At 44.6% G+C, this 20822-nt stretch overlaps 2 protein-coding genes across 22 annotated transcripts in view; both read left to right on the top strand.

Moving 5' to 3' along the window:
• Positions 1-12785, top strand: part of LOC139368946 (laminin subunit beta-2-like) — a 62456-nt gene extending 49671 nt beyond the window's left edge. For all 3 annotated transcript variants that reach the window (XM_071108469.1, XM_071108471.1, XM_071108470.1), the window contains exons 22-34: positions 3369-3593; positions 3719-3936; positions 4025-4121; positions 7967-8339; positions 8494-8678; positions 8834-9075; positions 9184-9387; positions 9713-9857; positions 10108-10315; positions 10587-10728; positions 10831-11007; positions 11183-11342; positions 12227-12785. In XM_071108469.1, the coding sequence (XP_070964570.1) occupies positions 3369-3593; positions 3719-3936; positions 4025-4121; positions 7967-8339; positions 8494-8678; positions 8834-9075; positions 9184-9387; positions 9713-9857; positions 10108-10315; positions 10587-10728; positions 10831-11007; positions 11183-11342; positions 12227-12363 (2513 nt within the window). In that variant the 3' untranslated portion in view covers positions 12364-12785. The remainder of the gene's footprint in view (positions 1-3368; positions 3594-3718; positions 3937-4024; positions 4122-7966; positions 8340-8493; positions 8679-8833; positions 9076-9183; positions 9388-9712; positions 9858-10107; positions 10316-10586; positions 10729-10830; positions 11008-11182; positions 11343-12226) is intronic.
• A 644-nt stretch (positions 12786-13429) lies between these two features.
• Positions 13430-20822, top strand: part of LOC139368943 (ubiquitin carboxyl-terminal hydrolase 19-like) — a 31176-nt gene continuing 23783 nt past the window's right edge. For 6 of the 19 annotated variants that reach the window (XM_071108459.1, XM_071108457.1, XM_071108449.1 and 3 more), the window contains exons 1-2: positions 13530-13838; positions 14864-15161. In XM_071108459.1, the coding sequence (XP_070964560.1) occupies positions 15011-15161 (151 nt within the window). In that variant the 5' untranslated portion in view covers positions 13530-13838; positions 14864-15010. Of the gene's footprint in view, positions 13839-14863; positions 15162-20822 lie in introns of all 19 variants that reach the window. The other 13 variants (XM_071108450.1, XM_071108452.1, XM_071108456.1 and 10 more) reach the window with 7 other exon arrangements.

The raw sequence follows: 20822 nt of genomic DNA, 5'->3' as shown, positions 1-20822 counted from the left end.
CTCAAAACCAGCAGCTGTAGGTTGTCTGTCAAACCCAAAAGCCAGCCTCCCTTCACCCCAGCATACTCTGCCCCCTGCAGCCAGCAGTTGGACAAACAAAAAAATTTAAAGTATGTCTCCCTTCCTCTGAATCCATCCTTAGAAAAGATGTGCTCTTTGTGAGAGAAGTAAATCGTTCATGGTGTCTACCAAAATGCTGAAGCACAGGGTTAGAGACCATCTGAAGCAAGACCCGATTGAAGACCAAGACCAGAGCAAATTGAGTCTGAGTCAACACCGAGACCAGAACAATGAGAGTCCAGTTCAAGACCATGACTGCGATTGTTTCAAATCGCCACCACAATAAGAGCTCCTAATGTCCAGTGTTTCTGCGTTCACATGTCAGAAGAACATGGATAGTTTAGACATTTTTTATTTTTTTTGAATTTTACCCCCTTTTCTCCCCAATTTCGTAGTATCCAATTGTTGTAGTAGCTACTATCTTGTCTCATCGCTACAACTCCCGTACGGGCTCGGGAGAGGCGAAGGTTGAAAGTCATGCGTCCTCCGATACACAACCAACCAAGCCGCTGCTTCTTTAATACAGCGCACGTCAAACCCGGAAACCAGCCGCACCAATGCGCCGGAGGAAACACCGTGCACCTGGCCACCTTGGCTAGCGTACACTGCGCCCAGCCCGCCACAGGAGTCGCTGGTGCGCGATGAGACAAGGACACCCCTACCGACCAAGCCCTCCCTAACCCGGGCGACGCTAGGCCAATTGTGCGTCGCCCCACGGACCTCCCGGTCGCGGCCGGTTACGACAGAGCCTGGGCGCGAACCCAGGACTCTGATGGCACAGCTGGCGCTGCAGTACAGCGCCCTTAATCACTGCGCCACCCGGGAGGCCCAGTTTAGACATTTTAAAATGGTGAAGAAACGCAGAGGAAAATAGAGAGACACTCTATGATCACAAACCCAAACAGGTTGCTAATAGATAGAAATACCAAATATGTAACAAATTCCTCAGTCTGCCCTCTCTTGGTGAGCGTGCAACTTTCAAGGGTGCTGAGAATGTTTTGTAGACTGCAGGAGAAAATGTTGTTCCCAAAGCTTCAGCCCACTATTACAGGACTAGTAAAGGCCCAGTGCACTACTTTTGTGAAGAAATGTATTTTCTTCCAAAAATATATATATATATTTTTATTAATTGTATATTTTTTATTCTGATTTTCAAGCACCCCTACTTCCCGCAGCAATGGTTTTGAGGATATTTTTCAATGAAAGAAAAGGACAGTAATGTTACAAGACAAGTAGGAAGCGATATCCTGACAGAGGTGTGGATATTTGGCCTGGCAAAGCGCTTTTATGCGTTGACTGAATGGGAGCTGATAATGAGTTTTTAAAACTTTTTACTGGTCTCTGGAAGAAATTACGAGTCCTCATTGTCCGAGACCGAGTCAAGACCGAGTAAAAATGTATCCTGCACCGAGACAAGTCCGACAACACTCAATATTGTTAACTAACTTCCAAACGAGCTTCAATGCCATACAACACTCCTTCCATGGCCTCCAACTGCTCTTAAACGCGAGTAAAACTAAATGCATTCTCTTCAACTGATCGCTGCCCACACCAGCCTGCCCGACTAGCATCACTACTGTGGACGGTTCTGAATTAGAATATGTGGACAACTATAAATACCTAGGTGTCTGGCTAGACTGTAAACTCTCCTTCAAGACTCATATAAGCATCTCCAATCCAAAATGAAATCTAGAATCGGCTTCCTATTTCGCAACAAAGACTCCTTCACTCACGTTGCCAAACATACCCTCGTAAAACTGACTATCCTACCATTCCTCGACTTCGGCGATGTTATTTACAAAACAGCCTCCAACACTCTACTCAGCAAACTGGATACAGTCTATCACAGTGCCATCCGTTTTGTCACCAATTCCCCATATACTACCCACCACTGCGACCTGTATGCTCTCGTTGGCTGGCTCTTGCTACATATTCATCGCCAAACCCACTGGCTCCAGGTCATCTCTAAGTCTTTGCTAGGTAAAGCTCCGCCTTATCTCAGCTCACTGGTCACCATAACAACACCCACCCGTAGCACGTGCTCCAGCAGGTATCTCACACTGGTCATCCCCAAAGCCAACACCTCCTTTCGCCGCCTTTCCTTCCAGTTCTCTGCTGTCAATGACTGGAACGATTTGCAAAATGGCTGAAATTGGAGACTAATATCTCCCTCACTAACTTTAAGCATCAGCTATCTGAGCAGCTCATCGATCGCTGCAGCTGTACATAGTCTATCTGTAAATAGCCCATCCAACTACCTCGTCCCCATATTGTTTTTATTTACTTTTTTTTGCTCTTTTGCACACCAGTATTTCTACTTGGACATCATCATCTGCACATCTATCACTCCAGTGTTCATTTGCTAAATTGTAATTACTTCGCTACTATGGCCTATTTATTGCCTTACCTCCTTACTCCATTTGCACACACTGTATATAGATTTTCCTTTTGTGTTATTGATTGTACTTTTGTTTATCCCATGTGTAATTCTGTGTTGTTGTTTTTTTGTCGCACTGCTTTGCTTTATCTTGGCCAGGTCGCAGTTGTAAATGAGAACTTGTTCTCAACTGGCCTACCTGGTTAAATAAAGGTGTTCTCAACTAGCCTACCTGGTTAAATAAAGGTGTTCTCAACTGGCCTACCTGGTTAAATAAAGGTGTTCTCAACTGGCCTACCTGGTTAAATAAAGGTGTTATCAACTGGCCTACCTGGTTAAATAAAGGTGTTCTCAACTAGCCTACCTGGTTAAATAAAGGTGTTCTCAACTGGCCTACCTGGTTAAATAAAGGTGTTCTCAACTGGCCTACCTGGTTAAATAAAGGTGTTCTCAACTGGCCTACCTGGTTAAATAAGGTGAAATAAAATTGAATACAAATATGTGGTCTCAAGAACGGACTCTACAACACTGCTGAAGCATAATCCACTCTGCAACAGAGCTCCTCACTAATCAATGTTTATCTCCTGGGTAACCAAACTCCCTTTTAACACGAGATGTAATAGCATTGCAAAATGATAAAATATGAAACATTTTCAAGTATCTAACATAATGTGTTCATCCTGAACTTTATTGATTGTCACTGAGCTGGGTTTCACCACATGTCTCTGTCTGTCTGCTATCACACTATAAGCTTCTCACTTAAGTTCACTGGAAAACTGTTTAGAAATACGTGAAAATACCAAGTCATTTTTCACCCTCACCCAGCCAATAAATATCTCAATATCAACATGAGATATTCCACTTTACATCTCTGTCCATCCAAAAATCTCCCTCCTTCTCCCTCAATATTTTTTTCCTTTTTGGGTCACAGGTTCCCGGTGTGAGGAGTGTGCCCCAGGTTACTACGGCAACCCCTCCCAGCCAGGTGGGCGGTGCCAGCCGTGCAGGTGCAGTAACAACATTGACATGTCAGACCTGGATGCGTGTGACCGGAGGACAGGAGAGTGTAAGAAGTGTCTCTACAACACAGAGGGACCGGACTGTGGCGTGTGCAAGAGCGGTTACTATGGAGACGCCTCGCGACGCAACTGCAGAAGTGAGTGACTGTTGAAACAGCCCTTTTTACACAAAAAAAAAATCTTGACAACCATTCATTTTTTAGACTGTATATGTTGTGCACCCTAGTAAATGTTTAATCTACTTTTTTTTTGTTTTCTCAAGAGTGCACCTGTAACTTCCTGGGCACAGCGCAAACCCAGTGTACAGCGCGGGATGAGTGTGTCTGCCAGCGTGCCACAGGGCAGTGCCTGTGTCTACCCAACACTATCGGCCTGACATGTGACCACTGTGAGCCCAACTACTGGAACCTGGCTAGTGGACGGGGCTGTGAGGCCTGCGGCTGTGAACCCAACAACGCTGTCAACCCGGCGTGCAACGAGGTGTGGGTGTGGTTCCATTACTAAGGTGCTTCATGGGATAAACCTCTTCTGTGACCTCATGCTCATGTTTGTCCTCTCTGTGCCCCAGTTCACTGGAAAGTGTCAGTGTCGTGACGGATTTGGTGGGAAGATCTGCACAGACTGCCAAGAGAACTACTGGGGCGACCCAAGGATCCAGTGTAGAGGTCAGCATTAGCAGAAGCTCCATGTAACATGTTATTCATAAGAGTGGCATCAAAATATCAGTAGCAGACATATACTAACGATCTCTGACTTCCTCTCTCTCTCTCTCTCTCTCTCTCTCTCTCTCTCTCTCTCTCTCTTTCTGTCTCTCTCTTTCTGTCTGTCTCTCTCTCTCTTTCTGTCTCTCTCTTTCTCTCTGTCTCTCTCTTTCTCTCTCTCTCTCTCTCTCTCTCTCTCTCTCTCTCTTTCTCTCTCTCTCTCTCTCTCTCTCTCTCTCTTTCTCTCTGTCTCTCTCTCTCTCTCTCTCTATCTCTCTCTCTCTCTCTCTCTCTCTCTCTCTCTCTCTCTTTCTCTCTGTCTCTCTCTCTCTCTCTCTCTCTCTTGGCATGGGAATCATGTTAACATTGCCAAAGCAAGTGAAGTAGATAATATACAAAAGTGAAATAAACAATATAAATGAACAGTACACTCACAGACATTCCAAAAGAATAAAGACATTTCAAATGTCGTATTATGTATATATACAGTGTTGTAGCGATGTGCAAATGGTTAAAGTACAAAAGGGTAAATAAATAAGCATAAATATGGGTTGTATTGAAAATGGTGTTTGTTCTTCACTGGTTGCCCTTTTCTTGTGGCAGCAGGTCACAAATCTTGCTGCTGTGATGCTACACTGTGATATTTCACCCAGTAGATATGGGAGTTTTATCAAAATCAGGTTTGTTTTCATATTCTTTGTGGATCTGTGTAATCTGAAGGAAATATGTGTCTCTAATATGGTCATACATTTGGCAGGAGGTTAGGAAGTGCAGCTCAGTTTCCACCTCATTTTGTGGGCAGTGAGCACATAGCCTGTCTTTTCTTGAGAAGGCCACTCTCAATAGCAAGGCCATGCTCACTGAGTCTGTACATAGTCAAAGCTTTCCTTGAGTTTGAGTCAGTCATAGTGGTCAGGTATTCGACCATTATGTACTCTCTGTTTTGGGTCAGTCACAGTGGTCAGGTATTCGGCCATTATGTACTCTCTGTTTAGGGTCAGTCACAGTGGTCAGGTATTCGGCCATTATGTACTCTCTGTTTAGGGTCAGTCACAGTGGTCAGGTATTCGGCCATTATGTACTCTCTGTTTAGGGTCAGTCACAGTGGTCAGGTATTCGGCCATTATGTACTCTCTGTTTAGGGTCAGTCACAGTGGTCAGGTATTCGGCCATTATGTACTCTCTGTTTTGGGTCAGTCACAGTGGTCAGGTATTCGGCCATTATGTACTCTCTGTTTAGGGCCAAATATCATTCTAGTCTGCTCAATTCTTTCCAATGTGTCATGTAATTATCTTTTTGTTTTCTCATGATTTGGTTGGGTCTAATTGTGCTGCTGTCCTGGGGCTCTGTGGGGTGTGTTTGTGAACAGAGCCCCAGGACCAGCTTGCTTAGGGGACTCTTCTCCAGGTTCATCTCTCTGTGTAGACTCAGGTTTCCTGGGTCTCTATGTTTTTGGTTGGACAGGTTTATCAATTTCTTTCTTAGGTTTTTGCATTCTTCATCAGACCATTTGTCATTGTTGTTCATTTTCTTCGGTTTTCTGTTTGAAATGTTTAGATTTGATAGGAAAGCTGAGAGGTCAAATATACTGTTTATATTTTCTACTGCCACGTTTACACCTTCGCTATTACGGTGGAACGTTTTGTCCAGGAAGTTGTTTGAAAGGGATTGAATTTGTTGTTGCCTAATTGTTTTTTTGGTAGGTTTCCACACTACATTCCTTCCATCTATAGCATTTCTTAATATTACTCAGTTCCTTTGGCTTTGATGCCTCATGATTGAGTATTGCTCTGTTCAAGAAGACTGTGATTTTGCTGTGATCTGATAGGGGTGTCAGTGGGCTGACTGTGAACGCTCGGAGAAACTCTGGGTTGAGGTCAGTGATAAAGTAGTCTACAGTACTACTGCAAAGAGATGAGCTATAGGTGTACCTACCATAGGAGTCCCCTCAAAGTCTACCATTGACTATGTACATACCCAGCGTGCGACAGAGCTGCAGGAGTTGTGACCCGTTTTTGTTGGTAATGTTGTCATAGTTGTGTCTAGGGGGGCATATGGGGGAGGGAATGCTGTCCACTCCAGGTAGGTGTTTGTCCCCCTGCGTGCTGAGGGTGTCAGGTTCTTGTCCAGTTCTGGCATTTAGGTCACCACAGACTAGTACATGTCCCTGGGCCTGGAAATGATTGATTTCCCCCTCCAGGATGGAGAAGCTGTCTTCATTAAAGTATGGGGATTCTAGTGGGGGGATATAGGTAGCACACATGAGGACATTTTTCTCTGTTAAGATCATTTCCTTTTGAATTTCTAGCCAGATGAAAAATGTCCCTGTTTTGATTAATTTAACGGAGTGGGTTAGGTCTGCTCTATACCAAATTAGCATACCCCCTGAGTCCCTTCCCTGTTTCACACCTGGTAGTTTGGTGGATGGGATTAACAGCTCTCTGTCACCTAGAGGGAAACCAGTGGGTCCATCTCCTCTATACTATGTTTCTTGTAGGGTGACAGTCTGAATTTCTGATTTCTTTGGTGAACTCCAGGTTCCTGCTCTTTAGGCCAAAGGCAGATGACCTCAGGCCTTGGATATTCCAGGATGAGATAGTGATGGCTTTCTGTTCCATAAAGGCAGATGACCTCAGGCCTTGGATATTCCAGGATGAGATAGTGATGGCTTTGTGTTCCATAAAGGCAGATGACCTCAGGCCTTGGATATTCCAGGATGAGTTAGTGATGGCTTTGTGTTCCATAAAGTGTCCAATGTTAGTTGTGTGGTTTGGCTTCAGGCCAGTAAGTGTGAGCAGAGCCTGCTGAGCTTCTGGTACATGCCATCGACTTGGGCTAGTGTAAGAGTGGGGGTTGGCCCTGTTTGCCTGCTCACGGCCTGGGCGTATGTGTGACATCCATGTTGAGGCCCTCTTTGCGGGAGTGGGGGGCATGGGGTGGGCAGGAGGGGCATAAGTCTGAGGGCAGGAGGGGGCCTAAATGGGGTGTTGCTTATGTTCCCATTTTTATAATAGTCAGCAAAAAGGTGTGTCTTGATTTTCAAAAAGGAGCTTCATTTTGTACTCTTTTCATGTCTTATTATTCTTTACATTCAAAGGGTACAGTATTTTAATTCCACTGAACAGTGGGAGGGTGCTTCTAAGGCCTCTCCATTTGGTTGGGGCTCTCCTGCCATTGTTGGGCTCGAGCTTTGACGCCTCTCACTTGACACATCAGTGCTAATTGAAGTTGTATCAAGCTTGGTAGCCTTAATTTAGCATTCAGTCCTTATAAAGTCAAATATATCATTGTAATGTATTTTTCTTCATGTTTTTTTTGGAAATAATGTATAGCTTCAGACTATTACACAGTCAGTTCCAGGTTGGATGGTGTTTTCAGGTCTCTGTTTGTTTTCCAGAGCATTTGCTGTATAGTTTGGGAATAATCATCTTTAGTTGTAAACCTTCCAGGTAATTCCGTAATTACTTTCTCTCCATCTCTCTCTCTCTCTCTTTCTCTCTCTCTCTCCATGTCTCTGTCCGTCTCACTCTCTCTCCATCTCTCTCGCCATCTCTCTCTTCATCCGTCTCTCCATCCATCTCTCTCTCTCATCTCTCTCTTTCTTTATCTCTCTGTCCATCTCTCTCTCTCTTTTCATCTCTCTCTCTTCATCTCTTTGTCCATCACTCTCTCCTTTCATCTCTCTCTCCACCTCTCTCTCTTTCTCCATCTCTCTGTCCATCTCTCTCTCTTTTCATCTCTCTCCATCTCTCTCTTCATCTCTCTCCATCTCTATCTCTCTCTTCATCTCTCTCTACATCTCTCTCAGCCTGTGACTGTGACCCCCGGGGCATAGAGACCTCTCAGTGTGGCCAGAAGACAGGCCACTGCGTGTGTCAACAGGGGGTGTCGGGCGTGCGTTGTGATCAGTGTGCCCGGGGCTTCTCAGGCCAGTTCCCTAACTGCCAGCCCTGCCACCAGTGCTTTGGGGACTGGGACCGGGTGGTACAGAACCTGGCTGTCCGAACCAAGACCCTGTCGGAGCGGGCTGTGGAGATCCAGAACACGGGCCTGACTGGAGCCTATGAGAAGGCCTTCAGAGACCTGGAGGAGAAGCTGGCACGAGCTCAGGGCATCGTCAATGCCCGCAACACCACCACAGAGGCAGTCAGCAGCCTGATGGAGCTCATTGAAGACCTCAGGTACAAGGCATACACATACACACTGACACTATTATACTTTACATAACAATACACATACAAAGGTAGATTCTGTCTGAATATAGATTCACCATGAATACCCCTCTCCTCCAGTTTTGTAGTTTAACTGTAATTTCCTTCTCCCTTTCTCTTGCAGGTCTCAGATAGGGGAGACCACAGATGTACTGAATCATCTGGAGGGAGACCTGACCAGTGTAGGGAACAGTAATGTTGAGGCCAGTAATGAGCTCAGTGTTCTAGAGAGAGAGGCCAAAGAGCTCAACCTGACCTCAGATCAGCTCCACCGCCAACTGGACATCCTGAAGAACTCTAACTTTCTGGGTGAGCAGAGACGTCCTGTCCCTTTTCCACCAGGGGGATTCTGGGATACGTAGTGCCTTAATGGCTGGTGTTATCAATGTTTTTTTTGTAGAAATACTTTTGAAACATTAGTTAAATGTGTCTTTCTTAATTTCGGGCCCCTCTCCTTCACCCAGGTGCATATGAAAGCATCCGAAGCTCCTATAATAAGTCCCGTGACGCAGAGCGGCGAGCCAACCAGTCCACCACTACCACGCCCAGCACTGTCAGCCAATCAGCAGACACCCGCCGCAAGACAGAACGCCTCATTTCTGCCAAGAAAGACGACTTCAACCGCAAGAACGCCGCCAACAAGCGAGCCCTGGGGGACCTCAATGCCAAGGCACAAACCCTGGACATGAAGAAGATCAACGAGAAGGTTAAGCAAGCATCAACATAAACATCTAGATACAAACGGTCAGCGTTCATGGAAAGTTATGAAAATCTACTAATCTGATACATGTTCCACCCCGCCCCCTTTGACCAGGTCTGTGGGGGCCCTGGCGATTCCCCCTGTGTAGAGAGCCATTGCGGAGGGGCGGGTTGCCGTGACGACGAGGGGAACAGGCACTGTGGAGGCCTGAACTGCAACGGTGCCGTAGCGATGGCAGAGAACGCCTTGGAAAAGTCTAAGCACGCAGAGAAAGAGCTGAACATAGCCATGAAGGAGGTAGAGGAGCTCTTCCACAAGGTCTGTTACTCCAAGTGGACATACTCCTTAATAGATAAACACAAACTGTCTTGACAGGAAAGGAAGACTTGCTAAATCTGTTGTGGCATGTCATTAATGCAAACATACCCCTGTATCACCTACAGTATGAGGGTACATTCACATTTTAGTCATTTAGCAGACACTTATTCAGAGCGACTTACAGTTAATGCATTCACTAGGTGAGATAACGACCTATCACAGTCATAGTAGGTAAAACGTTTCTACAATGAAGCAGCTATCAGCAAAGTCGGGGGAATTGATAAGTTATCCCTGGTTCTCTGTATCCCCCTGTTTGGCTTCTCAGGTGGCAGATGCCAAGACCAAGGCGGAGGAGGCTAAGGGTAAAGCCCAGGCAGCTCTGGACAAGGCCACTAACACCAAGAACAAGGTGGAGCGCTCCAACAACGACCTGCGGGACCTCATCAAGCAGATCCGGGACTTCCTCATGCGTGAGTTACTAGGAAAGTTACTAGGAAAGTTACTAGGAGCTACTAGGAAAACATTTTGGGAAAAGTGACAGAGAATTCAGATATTAGAGGAAAAGTGAGTTCAGACCTTGGCTACATTGGGCCATACAAACAATGCATCTTCACCTCGGGATAGTCATCATGATCAGCGTCATAATCATTAAGTATTAACTTCCAATCTGTGTCAAAAAATCTCTTCACTGATCTGAATATCTTTTCTGTCTCCTTGCAGAGGAGGGTGCTGATCCAGACAGCATTGAAACGGTGGCTAACCGTGTCCTGGAGCTGTCCATCCCAGCCTCACCACAGCAGATCAGACACCTGGCAGAGGAGATCAAGGACCGGGTCCGGAGCCTCTCCAACGTAGACGCCATTCTGAAACAGACACAGGACGACGTGCGCAAAGCAGAGCAGCTGCTGCAGGAGGCCAAGAAGGCCAGGTGTGTGTGTGTGTGTGTGTGTGTGTGTGTGTGTGTGTGTGTGTGTGTGTGTGTGTGTGTGTGTGTGTGTGTGTGTGTGTGTGTGTGTGTGTGTGTGTGTGTGTGTGTGTGTGTGTGTGTGTGTGTGTGTGTGTGTGTGTGTGTGTGTGTGTGTGTGTGTGTGTGTGTGGAGGGTTATAGTATGTAGAGGGTTATAGGTTATAGCATTATCAAGTCAAAGAGACAGCACAGCAAAACGCTCCTGATTCCAACATGTGTTTCCGTTCTGTAGGAATCGGGCAGACGGGGTGAAATCCACAGCAGAGACGGTGAAACGGGCACTTGAGGACGCTAAGACGGCCCAGGCTGCAGCGGAGAAGGCCATACAGCGGGCGAAGGTTGACATTGGTGAAACGGAAGTCCGACTAGCACAGGTACAGTAGGAACTCAACTGAGTGGACGCCATCTGTATTCTGTTTGATGGGGGTGAGGAGGATGAAGAGATAATACGTTCCTGATATTTTCTCTGCTCGTAGATCGAGTCTGAGACCTCCAGCAGTGAACATGACCTGAATAATGCCATGGATCGCCTTGGCAACCTGGGTCGGGGGATTGACGGTCTGAAACTCAAACGTGCAAAAAACAGCATGGCAGCAGCTCGAGCTGAGGAGACAGCCACTATGGCACGGGACAAAGCCAATGATGCCAAGCAGGTGTGTGTGTGTGTGTGTGTGTGTGTGTGTGTGTGTGTGTGTGTGTGTGTGTGTGTGTGTGTGTGTGTGTGTGTGTGTGTGTGTTCATTCGATGTGTGTGTGTATTCATTTTATGTGTATATTTAGGACTGTAATACTGTGACTGATACTATTTATGCTGTCTTATTTCTCTCAGATTTTAGATGGCGAGCTGACGGATAAGTATCACACAGTGCAGGACTTGGTGGACAGGAAAGCCAAGACCGTCCAGGAGGCCAAAAAGACAGCAGAGCGCCTGAGAGACGAGGCCAAGGAGCTACTGAAAGACGCTCAGGACAAGCTCCAGAGACTAGCAGGTGTGTGGCAGGGAACCCTGGAGGGAACTGGGTCACGTTATTTAATTAAGAGCAGCAATGTTTTTGATTTACACAAGCTAACCTTGGAGAATAGCGAAGGCAACATTGCCCTTTTGTGGTTAAACAGTGCCACTGTATTGTCTGAATTTGTCTGATGGTGGTGTACTCAAACCAGAGAACAAACTGTACATTTTACATTTTAGTAATTTGAGAAATAATAAGGAACCCGCACACTGCTCTTGATAGTATCACTGCTCTTGATAGTATCACTGCTCTTGATAGTATCACTGCTCTTGATAGTATCACTGCTCTTGATAGTATCACTGCTCTTGATAGTATCACTGCCCTTGATAGTATCACTGCTCTTGATAGTATCACTGCTCTTGATAGTATCACTGCCCTTGATAGTATCACTGCCCTTGATAGTATCACTGCTCTTGATAGTATCACTGCTCTTGATAGTATCACTGCTCTTTAATGAGCTTTAGGTATCGGCCTCACGGCCAACCTCAGACGTTTTAGTCATTTAGCGGGCGCTCTTATCCAGAGCGACTTACAGTTAATGCATTCATCTTAAGATAGTTAGGTGGGACAACCACATATCACAGGCATAGTAAGTACACTATTCCTCAATAAAGTAGTTATCTACTTTAGATAGGAGTCAAGATTATTATATATATTTTTTGTATTTATTTAAGATACCTGTTCAAAGAGGTTTCAGGTGCTTTCTGAAGATGGGCAGGGACTCTGCTATCCTAGCTTCAGAGGGAAGCTGGTTCCACCATTGGGGTGCCAGGACAGGTCTACAGTATATCAGTCAGTCAAGTCTGGTTATTCTGAGATTAAACATTAAGATATAAACTTGACACACTTTATATCCACAGAACTAGAGAAAGACTATGAAGAGAACCAGAAAAGGTTGGAGGGCAAAGCCCGGCAGTTGGACGGCCTAGAAGACAAGATGAAGGCTATCCTCAACGACATCAACAAACAGATTCAGATCTACAACACCTGTCAGTAAACAGGGACCTGGCCGAGTTAAACCAAACACTGACTGACTGCAGACACTATGTGAGCCTACTATTGCTTTACTCTCTTGTAGGGTGTACACCCTATGCGCTCTAGTGAGGAACTCAGTACTGCACCTACAGCCATGGTGCTTATCCAACTACACTGTGTAACTGTGTCTTGTTGATTGTAAGATTTCACACATCTAATATAACATTGTGTGCCCTCAGTGTATTACTGTGTGACTTTCAACTGAAGGATAGAAGTGGCTCCACATGACATTTACGAAAATAATTATCCATTTGTGTGTGTGAAGAATACGAAAATGTGCAAATATGTTTAGCCTCAACTCAGATCATCCTCCAAACACTGCCACATTCAGAATATAAATAATGCCAAAAAAGTACTTATGAATAAATTGTTCTGGAAAAACAATGAACAAAAGTTGTTATGTGTACCGACATGATGATGAACCGGGGTATGATCGGTGACTTTGACATGGTTTCTGATCTCTCCTGGATTAAATTATGGGATGCTTGTTCTCTTTAAACACTACATAGACTCAATGGATGGTATTGTTTCTGTAATTGAGAGAAAGCTGTTTGTGAGTTGCCTGACAATAATACTGAAAAAGTATTTCCACCCTCCAGTGTAGGAAAACTGAAATTGTGTGACTAATAAAACTGGAACGCCATCAATGCACACAATAAACATACAATGCAATATATGCAATGGTGGGGAGAGAGGTGTGGATCACCTAAGGAGAATGTAGTTAAAAATTGTCATGTCTAAACTAGTTCATGTCTTATTCAACATCTCTCTATTATAAACCCCATATAATAGGCCTGTTTTACTAATCTCATACACTGGTTTCATAGCTGCCTTCCTGTAGAACCAGCCAAGAAAACCTTTGTCACATGGGAGAATCTCAATAGAGATGTTCAATTGCACAATTCTCGCGTCCTCTCGTCTCTTTCTCAAACCCCATTGGAGGAGAAGGTCAGAGGGGCTTTCTTTGGCTTTCTCATCCAATGGATTTTTAGAAGGAAGCGATGAGAGAGGACGCGAGGAGATCATGCAATTGAGAGTTTTCCATTGTGAGGGGTCGGTTTCTACAGTGCCGCCTCAGCCTGCCTGCCTCCAGGAAGTGGTCAGTCTTCAAAGTGGTTTTCGGTTTGGACTGTTTTTGTTCCTAAACAAAGTGCGAGTCATTTCCCGTGGGCTGATAAAGTAACTTAGGTTGAAGCGATATATCGTTTTGTTGCCATTCACGTCACCTATATTTGATTAAAATATTTAGGAATCTATAAGAGATACCCGGATAACGAGAATATTCTAGAAACACCAAGAGTACGGGATTTCGATTGCGGGAAGGGGTGAGCAGAGGCCCGCGGCGGTCAAGGAGCTTAGGGAGGGCTGAAGAAGTACGGACTCGCCGGCCATTGTGCACAAAGACGGGGAGACGACACTCCAAATTATACATGTTTTGTAAGTAGTCGGTCATACTGGCTAGTATTTTTTAAATGTATTTTTTTTTAGAAATGTTCAATTATTAGTCATGAGGCGCTATTGTCAATAGCTATTGTTTGTTTAGCTTGTCAATAACTGACAAACGTTTGGTAGCGAAATTAGCTAACAAGCTAATGACATTCGCCAGAACTGCTAGTAATTTAGCTAGGAAGATAAAGCTAGTTGTCTAACTGTTGTTAGCTTAGCTAACGTTAGCCGGCTAGCCAGTTAGCCAGGTAACGTTAATGTTACATTGGCAATTTATCCCTGTTGTTACTGACATTTATATAGATTCTGTTAACATTTTAACGTTAAATTGTCAGATTTTTGATGAACTGATTGGCCAATGAACATTGATAGCCAAGTATCTTATTTTAGCATGCTAGCTAACTTAGTTAGCTACCTAACGTTAAGTAACTGGTCGTCACTAGCTAACAACTAACTTGCCGCATGAACATGACGCCATTGCGTTGAGGGCAAAGAGACTGGCAGAAATGTACATAAAGGTTTAATGTTAGGCATACTATTATTAATCAAATGCAACGTATAAAGTAAGCAACTATAGTCTAGCTATCCACTTAGACATTGTAGTTGACTTTAGTTAGCATTGTACCGAAGTCACATTGTCTTGCAATCCAGGGTGCAACATTCATGGGCAAAATCCAAGGCAAAATATTCAAGATAGCTAGCTAGATACAGTAGCTAATATCACAAATGATTGGGATACTCAATAAGACAGCCACCCCGAGTCATCTTGGTAGTAAATGCAGAGATACCTATTGCAATGTTTGCAGACAGATTCCAATCAGATCAATGTACCGGAAATGTTTAAAATGTGAGTTTAATCTGACTGGGGTCAGGTTTCAAATTTGCATGTGTGTAAATGACTTAATTGATCATATATTCTGTAACCTACTATATACACCACAGATCACACTCTTTATGACTCTTATGTAGCTCTGCAACACTCATTCATAGCTGGTGGGTCCCCTGACTCTTCTCAGGACCTCTGATTCTGTTCCGGGAGATTTCTGACCTGTATCATCGCCAAGATAGCTGGACCGGGTAGAAAGCGGCACACCCCAGAACCAGACCCCAGCAGCAGCAGTGACGCCGGGGACGGGCGGCCCGTGAGCGCCAAGCGCCTGAAGATGGCCAGCAGCAGTGAGTCAGGTCGGCGGAATGGGGGTCAGCGCAGCGCAGATGACAGCACCAGCAAGAAGAAGCAGAAGGACAGGGCCAACCAGGAGAGCAGGGAGGCCAAGCGAGCAGCAGCAGGGGCCAATGCAGAGCACAAGAAAGGTGAAATGGTTGAAGGGGAGAGTTTTGGGCTGTGGTTAACTTGGCAAAGCATGAGGGTACGTCCCTGAGATGCTGCTTTATTAGCATTGGTAGAGTGTTGGCTGAGAACAAGTCTATTTGCCTGTGTTTACACGGCAGCCCAATTTTGATATTGTTTTCCCACTAATTGGTCTTTTGACTAACGTGTTATTGAGAGCACACTGCCTGCCCTTCAGGACATCTACAGCACCCGGTGTCACAGGAACGCCAAAAAACTAATCAAGGACCTGAGCCACGGCCCATTCACCACGCTACCATCTAGAAGGCGGAGACATTACAGGTGCATCAAAGCTGGGACCGAGAAACTGGGAAAAACAGCTTCTATCTCCAGGCCATCAGACTGTTAAATAGTCACCATTAGCCGGCCTCCTCCCAGTACCCAGCCCTGAACCTTAGTCACTGCTTCTTGCCGGCTACAACCCTGCACCTTAGAGGCTGCTCCCCTATGTACATAGTCATTGAACCCTGGTCACTTTTTAATAATGTTTACATACTGTTTTACCCACTTCATATGTATGTACTGTATTCTAGTCAAGGTTCGTCCTATATAACTACTGCTGTACACACCTTTTCTATTCATATACAGTCTATTCACACCATTATATATATATTTTCTGCACTCTAACATGGCTTGTTCTGATATTTATTTTAATTTGAGGGATTTGTGTGTATTGTTAGGTATTACTGCATCGTTGGGGCTTAAAGCCTAAGCATTTCACTGCACCTGTGACAACATCTGCAAAATATATGTAGGTCACTTTTTTTTTTGATTTGGCCAATCACATCAGATCTTTTCACATTAGTTTTTTTTTTTTTTTTGCTGATCTCGTTGGTCTTCTGACCAATTTAGTGAAGGAAAAAAATCATCCTTATGTTGAGCCTATTTTTGATTTATATATGACATAAAATCTGATGATAAATGGGGGAGACTAGTGGTGTTGAACGGTACTTGAAATGGGCTTTGTGTCATCTCTGCAGTGTTTTCCATTAGCGCCGTTGGCTAATCAGCCGGTTACAGACACATTTTCAACCGCCTACTTTTTCCACTTCGCATTAGATGCGTTAATGCAGAAATCCATCCGCTATTTCCTGGTTGCTCAATTCTAATTTCAGGTTCTGTGACAAAACTATTGTCTGTAGTGTAGAGAGTCATTCTACCATCTTAACTGCTGTGAGATACCTTTTTCTATTAACAAATATGTTGTTTTATTGGTTTCATCTATTTGAAGCTGGTGTACGAATCTGAAAGTAAAAGACACAAAGGCGAAACTTAAGAATGGAAATGGCGTACATAAAATAGATCTACATCGAATTCTATTGGTCACATACACACGTTTAGCAGATGTTATTGCGGTTGTAGGGAATGCATGTGTTCCTAGCTCCAACAGTGCCGTATATGTACAGTAATAGTAAAATAGGATAGGCCTTGACTAGAATACAGTATATGCATATGAAATGGGTAAACAGTATGTACACATTATTAAAGTGACCAGTCTTCCGTTATTAAACAGTGTTCCATGTGCCTAGAGCAGCAGCCTCTAAGGTACAGGGTTGAGTAACCGGGTGGTAGCCAGCTAGTGACTAAGTTCAGGGCAGGAAACTGGCTAGTGATGGCTATGTAACAGTCTAATGACCTTGGGAAAGAAGCTGTTTTGCCCGTCTCTCTGTCCCAGCTTTGATGCACCTGTACTAACCGCACGTTCTGGATGATAGTGGGGTGAACAGCCCGTGACCCTGGTGACTGAGGTCGTTGATGATCTTCTTGACCTTCCTGTGACACCGGGTGCTGTAGATGTCCCAAAGGTGCTGGCAGTGTGCTCCCGGTGATGCGTTGGGCTGACCGTACCAACCTCTGGAGAGCCCTGTGGTTGTGGACGGTGCAGTTGTCGTACCAGGCGGTGCTACAACAAAGCGGCCAAGGCTATCGGCACCATACTGCTTCTTAGACTTGCTTTCAATGAGAATGACATAACTATAACACGCATTTCTATGTGAATTTGGTCTGGTCGCCCAAAAAAGTTACATATTGCAGCTTTAACTAGGCTACTTTTCATTTAAAACGTTTTATTCGCTAGTCTGTCGATTCCTCTCCTGCCATAATGACTGATAGGCATTTTCTGCCTGTTAATCACAAAGCCACTGATGACAGGGAAACACAGTCTGCTGTCTGTCCTGCCTCCTGGTCTAATTTGTGTGATGTGGTTAGTTGCAGTAGAATGTCTTAACACTGAGGGAGAGCGCATGATACTTGTGAATTTGCACGTCCCGTGTAAATGTAAGTGGTAACGATGAGTTGAAATCCACCTGGCCATAATTATTGTTTTCTGGCACAATCGTTTATTTTCTTTCATGTGCTTCACATAGCTGTCCACGTGGAGTCGTGTGGCATTGCCTTTTTACCGTGCGTTGATTGACAACTGAACAGCTAGGTGTTGACTAGTTAATAAAAGGTGTTGAACTGACTGAATAAAGTCGATCTCCAATGTCCCTTTGCCATTCATAAATCGTGCAACGTGATTATACTATATGTTCGTCGCATCGGGACAAGTAAACCAATCGTTTTTTAGGTTTCCTTTCCTAGGATGTCAGGGCTTGCCAGACTGTGACCCCGCAGTGAGTGACTTTCGTCTCGTTAGTCATTGTAGCCTACCGAATCGCTTCGGTGAGAGAGCCATTAATTTGTTTCCCACATTAGCATTTTTGGCGATTTATCAGCAGATGCATTCTGAAAACATTTGATAATGGTGAATCATCACTGCAGGAACAGTGTGTAGTGGAGAGCCTCCTTCTGAAAGTAGCCTATGTTTACCTGTCAGAATTATATCCTGACTATTTTAATAAATCCAATGGGTGTTTGTTTTGGCGCAACGCCCCCCCCCCCCCCCCCCCCCCCCCTATTTGACCTAGATAGTCTGTGCATATGTATTGATATGTAGGCTACGTGGGCCTTTTTTTGAAAAAATGTATGTAGTTCTGTCCTTGGGCTGTAGTTGTCTATTAATGTTCTGTATTATGTCATGTTTCATGTGGACCCCATGGAGAGTAGCTGCTGCTTTTGCAACAGCTAATGGGGATGCTAATAAAATACCGTTACCTGAACGCTCAACACGTTTGTTTCTGTTGTGGACTTAGAACACTTCTGTTGTTTTTTCTATAAATAAATAAAAATGTATCTTTCAGAGTGAACCTGGATAACGGAACCCTGAAAAAACTAACCGGCGAAAACAGAATTTGTTGAAAGAAAATTGATTAAATTGATTTTTATAGGGCCCTACCTATTGTACATTTTAGATTAATTTAGGCTCATGTAAAATCAGAATGATAAAATAAGTAACACTGAAACCCTTCTATTTCAATTTAACCTGAAATCTATTTTTCTGGATAATGTGGGCTATTTACCTCATCTTTTTCAGTTTGAATAAAATGAATAGTTTGAGGAACAAACATCATAGTTGCAACTTATATCTTGCAGTTAAACTAGAGGTCCTGGATGGCAGGAAGCCTGGCCCCAGTGATGTACTGGGCCGGACGCACTACCCCCTGTAGCTCCTTGCGGTCGGAGGCCGAGGAGTTGCCATATCAGGCAGTGTTGCTCTCGATGGTGCAGCTGTGGAACCTTTTGAGGATCTGGGGACCCATGACAAATATTTTCAGTCTCTTGAGGGGGAAAAGGGATTGTCTTGCCCTCTTCATGACTTTCTTGGAATGTTTGGACCATGGATAGTTTGGTGATGTGGCACTTGAAACTCTCAAACTGTTCCACTACAGACCTGTCGACGTGAATGGGGACGTGTTCGGCCCTCCTTTTCCTGTAGTCCACGATCATCTTCTTTGTCTTGCTCACGTTGAGGGAGAGGTTGTTGTCCTGGCACCACACTGCCTCGTCTCTGACCTCCCTTTAGGCTGTCTAATTGTTGTCGGTAATCAGGCCTACCACTGTTGTCATCGGCAGACTTAATGATCGTGTTGGAGTCGTGCTTGGCCACGCAGTCATGGGTGAACAGGCAGTACAGGAGGGGACTAAGCACGCACCCCTGAGGGGCCCCCGTGTTGAGGATCAGCGTGGCAGATGTGTTCTTCCCTACACTTACCACCTAGGGGCAGCCCGTAAGGAACTCCAGGATCCAGTTGTAGAGGGAGATGTTTAGTCCCAGTGTCCTTAGCTTAGTGATGAGCTTTGTGGGTACTGTGTGGTTGAATGCTGAGCTGTAGTCAATGAACAGCATTCTCACATAGGTGTTCCTTTTGTACAGGTGGGAAAGGGCAGTGTGGATTGTGATTGAGATTGGGTCTGGGGTTTCCGGGATGATGGTGTTGTGAGCCATGACCAGCCTCTCAAAGCACTTCATGGCTACTGTAGACATTTAGGCAGGTTACCTTGGCTTTCTTGGGCATAGGGACGATGGTGGTCTGCTTGAAACATGTACACTCCTGTTCAACGTTTGGGGTCACTTAGAAATGTCTGTTTATGAAAGAAAGTATTTTTTCTTTTTTTTAAAATTAACACCAAATTGATCAGAAATAAAGTGTAGACATTGTTAATGTTTTAAATGACCATTGTAGCTGGAAACGGCTGGTTTTTGTAATGTAATATCTACATTTATCAGCAACCATCACTCCTGTGTTCCAGTGACATGTTGTGTTAGCTAATCCAAGTTTATCATTTTGAATGGCTAATTGATCATTAGAAAACCCTTTTGCAATTATGTTAGCACAGCTGAAAACGGTTGTCCTGATTTTTAAAAAAGCAGTGAAACTGGCCTTCTTTAGACTAGTATCTGGAGAATCAGCATTTGTGGGTTCGGTAACTGGCTCAAAATGGCCAGAAACACAGACCTTTCTTCTGAAACTCGTCAGTCTATTCTTGTTCTGAGAAATGAAGGATATTGCATGCGAGAAACTGTCAAGAAACTGAAGATCTCGTACAACGCTGTGTACTACTCCCTTCACAGAACCGCACAAACTGGCTCTAATCAGAATAGACAGAGGAGTGGGAGGCCCCGGGGCACAACTGAGCAAGAGGACAAGTACATTAGTGTCTAGTTTAAGAAATGTCTATGTATTGTCTGAAATTGAGATGTGATCCCTGATGGAGGGAGCTAATGCCTGATCACCAACCACTCATGTTAGCTAATAGTGTGGCCAATGGTGTGGTTTTAGAGGCCCTCCTCTTCCTAGATGCATATAGGGGAAACACTGGCCGGTATTGGTAGGTATCATGCGCTGGTTGCTGCTCTCTGCTTAATGCTGAAGAGTTGTAATCCTAGCTGATGTAAGGCCGGATCCAGGGAAACGGGCTTTGTCACAGTCACGAGAGAACGCTGCTGTGCCTCCCCCTGCTCTGCTGTTTCCAACTAGAACTTATTACCCCAATCAATTCAGAGGGCCGGCCAGCATGATTCTCCACCCACACAACGTCCTCCTCTTGCCTCATCTAGCTACCCTCGGTCTTATTGTCCACACTATATCCTTTGTGTCCCTTCCAATGCCTTGGCTGTTGTCTATGCCATTCACTGATTCGCACCAAGCATCTCCCCAGTTTCTTTCATATTTTAGTGGGTTAACACATTAGCGAAATTCCTATCATACATTGAAAGTATGTGGATCTATGTGCAAGTGACA

Source organism: Oncorhynchus clarkii, chromosome 16 (genome assembly GCF_045791955.1).
Source record: "Oncorhynchus clarkii lewisi isolate Uvic-CL-2024 chromosome 16, UVic_Ocla_1.0, whole genome shotgun sequence".
Lineage (NCBI taxonomy): Eukaryota > Metazoa > Chordata > Actinopteri > Salmoniformes > Salmonidae > Oncorhynchus > Oncorhynchus clarkii.
Note: the sequence above shows the minus strand (reverse complement) of the source record. Positions and strands in the feature narration are given on the sequence as shown.